We start from the raw sequence: 6,000 nt of genomic DNA on the forward strand, positions 1-6,000 counted from the left end.
TTCTTTTTTTTTTTTTTTTTTTTTTTTTTTTTTTTTTTTTTTTTTGAGACAGGGTTTCTCTGTATAGCCCTGGCTGTCCTGGAACTCACTCTGTAAACCAGGCTGGCCTCGAACTCAGAAATCTGCCTGCCTCTGCCTCCAAATGCTGGGATTAAAGGCGTGCATCACCATTGCCCGGCGAAAGGATTGTTTCTTGCTGGTGTAGAACATATTTTTAATCTCAACACTCAAGGCAGAGGACAGCCTGGTCTACATTGCAAATTCTAGGCCAGCCAAGGCTGCATAGTGATAACTTTTTCTAAACAAAACAATAACAAGAATTATTTTTCAAATTTTCAATGTTGGACATTGAACTCAGGTCCTTGTACATTCTAGGCAAATACTAAGATCATATCCACAGCCTTGCATCATTTTGATAAATTTACTTTATTGAGGCAACAAAGATTTAAAAGTGCCTAGCTGTTATAAAACTGAAGCCTTACCAGGGTCTTTATCTGTAGCACTCTGGGAAAAATCTTGAAAGGTAAGTAAGGCTTGGCAAGAAAGGAATGGGCATTTTAGGATGTAACAAGTATAAGCCAATGCAAGGTAATAGTGCCTGTGAGAACGAGGGGAGACACAAGAGAGGATTCAAAGAATAGGGAAGCTACAGTGAAAGGGAAGGAATGAGGTGAGGACTTAAATTGAATTGACTTTGGGGGTGTGGCATGATTGGAATGTGTGGAAATGGGGAAGGGTAGTCAGTGCACGGAATTGATCAGGATAGGAATGACACTAGGAAAGGGTGATGGATTCAAAGATGGTGAACAGTTTGTTTTCCTTAACACAGTAATAAAAGGAGAGTGAGGGGTAGGCCAGAAAGATCATTGGGATGGGGATCGTTGAGAGACCTTCCACATAGGTCCCTCATTAGGAATGGAAAACCATTGAAGTCTTTGAATAGACTGTCATACTTAGATTTCAGCAGTTAGAAAGGTAGCTATAGCTGTGTTGTATAGGAGGACTGGCGGTAGACAGTTGGATGAGGAAACCATCACAGTATATCAACAGGAGGTATTAACAGGAGGCAGCAGGGACTGGAAGGAGGTGGAACAGCTGGGATGGGTAAGAAGGACAGAATGCCACTGTGCATATAGGAGACTTAGCTGCTGGAAGGAGTTAACATGGGGAAAATATGAGCCTGTTATATAGCGCTGTAGAAGCAGAGACAAGTGGGCACACCTAGGTTCAATTCCTACCACTGCCTTGATGGAGGCCTTAGAAACAAAAATAAGGCCATTTAAACTGGTATTTCTGTTTCTATTGGAAATCGTTCACTTTTACTTTTATTTTTATTAAGATTGAGGGGGAACTAAATAGCTTTTATCGTACGTATCCTTTTGGGTCAAGGTTTGGGTAGAATGAACTGCACCAGTGTTCCAGGTTGAAGATGTATCTGGGTCTTTACCTAGACAAGAACTAATGGATGATCAGTGTGGCCCTGCCTGTGCTCTCTTTCCCTTTGAGACGGTGACCTTGCCTACTTCTTATTTCTTTGCCAGGTGCTTACATGTTGCAGAAGCTGATTGAAGAGACAGATAGATTTGTGGTATTCACAGAAGAGGAGTCTGGTATGAGCGACCAGTTGTGTGGCATTGCTGCCTGCCAGACAGATGACATATACAACCGGAACTGCCTTATTGAGCTGGTTAACTGCCAGGTATCTTTTTTTAATAGGATACCAGTATCAGACTAGATCTCAAATCGAAATGTTTAATGATAGGGTTCTACAAGCTGGGTGTAGCAGCATACACCTTTAACCCAAGTGCTGGCATTTTGTGCCTTTCTATAGGCATCCCGAGTAACACTTCCACGTATAAAACCCAATAAAGCTTGCTCTGTAAGCTAGAGTTAGCAGTGATCTGAAGACCTTTCTCAGCCCCCTTGTGTCTAAAACTGCATTTCTCTTTGACGTAGATGGTTCTTCGTGGAGCAGAGACAGAAGGCTGTGTCATTGTATCAGCTGCCAAAGCCCAGTTGCTGCAGTGCCAACACCATCCAGCTTGGTATGGTGACACACTGAAACAAAAGACGTCCTGGACTTGCCTGTTAGATGGCATGCAGTATTTTGCCACCACTGAAAGCAGCCCTACTGAACAGGATGGCCGACAGCTCTGGTTAGAGGTTAGTCAGCCTGGGTGGGGAGGTCCATTGTATATCTCTAGTTTTCTGTAGTTGGCCCCTTCAACTAGAACCACTGGGAGATTCTTTATAGTACTCGCCCTTCTGCTTAGTAGAAAAGGAAGCTGCTGACACCATGAATGAGAGCAGCCTCTGTGCTGTAGGAACATAGTGCTTTTCTCTTCCATGGCACTATTATATTTACCAGCACTAGAGTAAATAGACAGGAACTTCTTTCTTTTTTAGTTTGTAGTCCCTCAATAAATGTCACACAACAGGCAACTAAGAAAATAGACAGTGAGTCTGAGAACTTTGTCTGTTTGGGACAAGTCTTGCTAGACAGTCTGGTCTCACGCCCAAGTAGCCTAGAACTGGAGATTCCTTTGCCTTGGCATCTGTAGTGCAGGAAACATGTCACGTGGCTAGCCAAGTTTTTTTTTAATGGCCTTTCATAAAGATGATTGTTTTAGCAATCATTTTTTTTGTTTGTTTGTTTTTTCTTTTTTTTTCAAGACAGGGTTTCTCTGTGTAGCCTTGGCTGTCCTGGAACTTGCTGTGTAGATTAGGCTGACCTCAAACTCAGATATACACCTGCCTCTGTCTCCCAAGTGCTGGGATTAAGGGTGTGTGCCACCACCAACTGGCTAAGGTGGAACCTTTTAATTTCTAGGATATGCTCTCAGACTTACTGGAGGGTTGATGATCGAAAGATGATAATAAAATGAACCAAAGTGATAACCTCTTTTGTAGATCTTCTTGTCCCTGGCCAGTACTTCTGCAAAGAAACTTCTGGTTCAATCAAGGCAACCTCAAGCGCAATGATGCCAGAAACAGATGAATGTTTAGATCAGATGTCAAGCCAATATGGCCAAGTTGTTGGTAACGTAGGAGGTTAGCCAACCATGTCTGTTACCAGTTAATCTTAGGGGTAGTCACAGAAAGATCTTAGCTGGAGTGGTAACACTTGGCTATCATGCATAAGACCCTAGGTTTGATCCCCACAACCACCAAAAAAAAAAAAAAATAGAGATGTAGGAGTGGTAATTATCCATGTAAAGGTGGGCAGAATTTTCTGGGTCTACCATCTTTAGGCAATGCCACCTTCTATAGTTAAAGGCCTTTTTTCTCTCCTAAGTTGCATTAGCATTAAAGTGGAGATCCTTGGAGTTAGAAAGAATATGATTTTTTTTCTTCCCCATGTGACTTTGTGATTCAGTAGATCTGCCATCTGAATCCTGGATCTCAAAGATTTTGTGTGTGTAATTTGTATATTTTTTTGTAAGGTGGTTTTTTATTTTGTTTTTGTTTTAGTCTTGTTGTTGTTGTTGTTGTTGTTTGAGATGGGGTTTCTCTGTATAGCCCTGGCTGTCCTAGAACTCACTCTGTAGACCAGGCTGGCCTCAAACTCAGAAACCCACCTACCTTTATCTCTGGGATTAAATGCGTGCATCACCACTGCCCGGCATCTCACAACCATTTGTAATGGGATCCGATGCCATCTTTTCTGGTGTGTCTGAAGACAGCTACAGTGTACTCATATAGATAAAATAAGTTTTTTTAAATGTGTTTGTGAGTCTGCCATGTATGTATGGGTGCCCTCAAAGACCAGAAGGTCCTGAGTTCAAATCCCAGCAACCATGTGGTGGCTATCATCCAGCTACAGTGTACTTATATGTAATAATAAATAAGTCTTTTTTTTTTTTGGTTTTTCGAGACAGGGTTTCTCTGTATAGCCCTGGCTGTCCTGGAACTCAGGCTGGTCTTGAACTCAGAAATCTGCCTGTCTCTACCTCCTAAGTGCTGGGATTAAAGGCGTGCACCACCACCACCTGGCCCAATAAATAAATCTTCAAAAAAAAATTACCCTGATCTCCAAAGTGACAATATCAGAATGATTTTCCTTTTAAGTAGGTGTATATATGAGTGAGCATCTGATGTGTGTGCAATGAATATGTACCTGTGCATTCACAAAGGCCAGAGGAAAGGGCATTAAACTTCTATCATGTGCCTTATTTCCTTGAGACAGGGTCTTCCATTGAAACTGGAGCTAGGCTGGGAACTAGCAAGCTCCAACATGTTTCTGTCTGTACGTTCCATAGAACTGGGATTACAGGAATGGGTGGCCATCCCTGGATTTTTACATTGGTGCATGTGTGAGAGAGATCTGTTTTTAGAGGTTAAAAGTTAGTTTTGTGGAGTCAGTTCTCCCACTTTTTTATGGGTATGTGAGTGCCTAAATGTCTGTATATCATCTGCATACCCTCCGACACCCATTACAGGTATGGGACTAGGGGTGTCAGATCCCTAGAACTAGAAATACATATAGGTAGTTGCTGATGTTGGTGCTGGAGACCAAACCTTGATCTTCTGGTAGAGCAACAAATGCTTCTTACTGCTGAGCCATCAGTCGAGGCCCATCCTTTCCCCTTTTGTGTGTTCAGGGTTGAACTTAGGTTATCAGACTTGGTCAGCAAGCATTCTACCTACTGAGCCATCTTGGCTTTATTTTTTGAAGTCTTACTGTGTAGTATTAGTTGCTTAGTACTTGATAGGTAAACTGGACTGACCTCAAGTCCCGGAAGCCCAGAGACCTTCTTCCTTATCCCAACTGCTGGGATTACATGTGTCAGCCACTAAACCTGGTTTCAGAGTAGTTCTGTCTCAAGATACAAAATGACAAAACTGCAAAGAATATGCCAGCTACAAATCGTGGCTCATGCTTATAATCCCAGCACTTGAGAGGTAGAAGCAAGGTGAAAAAAATCCCAAAAAATGTTAGATAATTTTGTTTTAATTATGTAAACATCATAAAGTGTCTTTACATGAACTAAGATGACCACACTATCATTGGGTGATACAACCTCTTGTTTTGTATTTGTGTGAGTCTCAACATGTATTCTAGACTGTCATGGAACTATGTAGTCCAGGCTGTCCTCCAATCTGTGATGATATTCCTGCCTCTCAGCTTCTTCTTGGGATTACAGGTATGGGACTACCGTTGGGCCTGCAATCTGTCATTGACTGAAACATTCTGTTGCAGCACACGACTCTATTGGAAACATGGCCATCTATGGTGGTATTAGAATAAGCCACCTGTTCCCAGGAGCTAAATAAAGGTCCCTCAATGTGTTTGCAGGTGAAGAATATTGAGGAGCACCGGGAACGTAGTCTGGACTCTGTTCAGGAGCTGATGGAAAGTGGGCAGGCAGTGGGAGGCATGGTTACCACAACCACAGGTCAGCTCTCTTCCCTCTCCCAGAGTAAATGTGCATCCCAAAGAGGCCTCATTTTCTTATCTAACCTACCTTCTGCCTTTTCCTTTCTTTCTGTCTCAGTCTGTATTGGCCAGGCTGTCCTTAACTCATGAGCTGAGGCATGAGCTACCTATGGCTTTTATTTTATTTTTGACAGTACTAGGGATCAAACTCAGGGTTTTTTACATGCCAAGTATTTGCTGTACCATTTGCAATCCCAGCCTGGTCTATCATCTATCTTTCTCTTTTAGATTATCTATCTGTCTGTCTGTGTATCTATCTGTCTGAGACAGGGTCTTATTATATAGCCCTGGCTGTCCTCATTTTCATGTATACTAAACTGGTCTAGAACTCACAGAATATCTGTTACTACACCTGGCCCCAATTTATATGTTTTTTTGGTTTTGGTTTTTTGTTTGTTTTTAACTTATTTATGTATGTATGTATAATAGATCTGGGGGCATATCAGATCCTCCCCTGGAACTGTATTAACAGACAATTGTGAGCTGCCATGTAGGTATTAGAAACTAAACCCTGAAGAAAAAAATAATTTAAAAAAAAAAAAAGAAAGAAACTAAACTAAACT

The 6,000-nt window shown here is 41.8% G+C and overlaps 1 protein-coding gene across 1 annotated transcript in view; it reads left to right on the forward strand.

Annotated features, from left to right (window-relative positions):
* Nucleotides 1–6,000, forward strand: part of Kiaa0100 (KIAA0100 ortholog) — a 30,505-nt gene that overhangs the window by 17,540 nt on the left and 6,965 nt on the right. The window contains exons 25-27 of the mRNA XM_031355042.1: nucleotides 1,542–1,699; nucleotides 1,957–2,163; nucleotides 5,297–5,396. Of these exons, the coding sequence (XP_031210902.1) occupies nucleotides 1,542–1,699; nucleotides 1,957–2,163; nucleotides 5,297–5,396 (465 nt within the window). The remainder of the gene's footprint in view (nucleotides 1–1,541; nucleotides 1,700–1,956; nucleotides 2,164–5,296; nucleotides 5,397–6,000) is intronic.

The sequence above is a fragment of the Mastomys coucha genome, unplaced genomic scaffold (assembly GCF_008632895.1).
Source record: "Mastomys coucha isolate ucsf_1 unplaced genomic scaffold, UCSF_Mcou_1 pScaffold5, whole genome shotgun sequence".
NCBI classification, from domain to species: domain Eukaryota; kingdom Metazoa; phylum Chordata; class Mammalia; order Rodentia; family Muridae; genus Mastomys; species Mastomys coucha.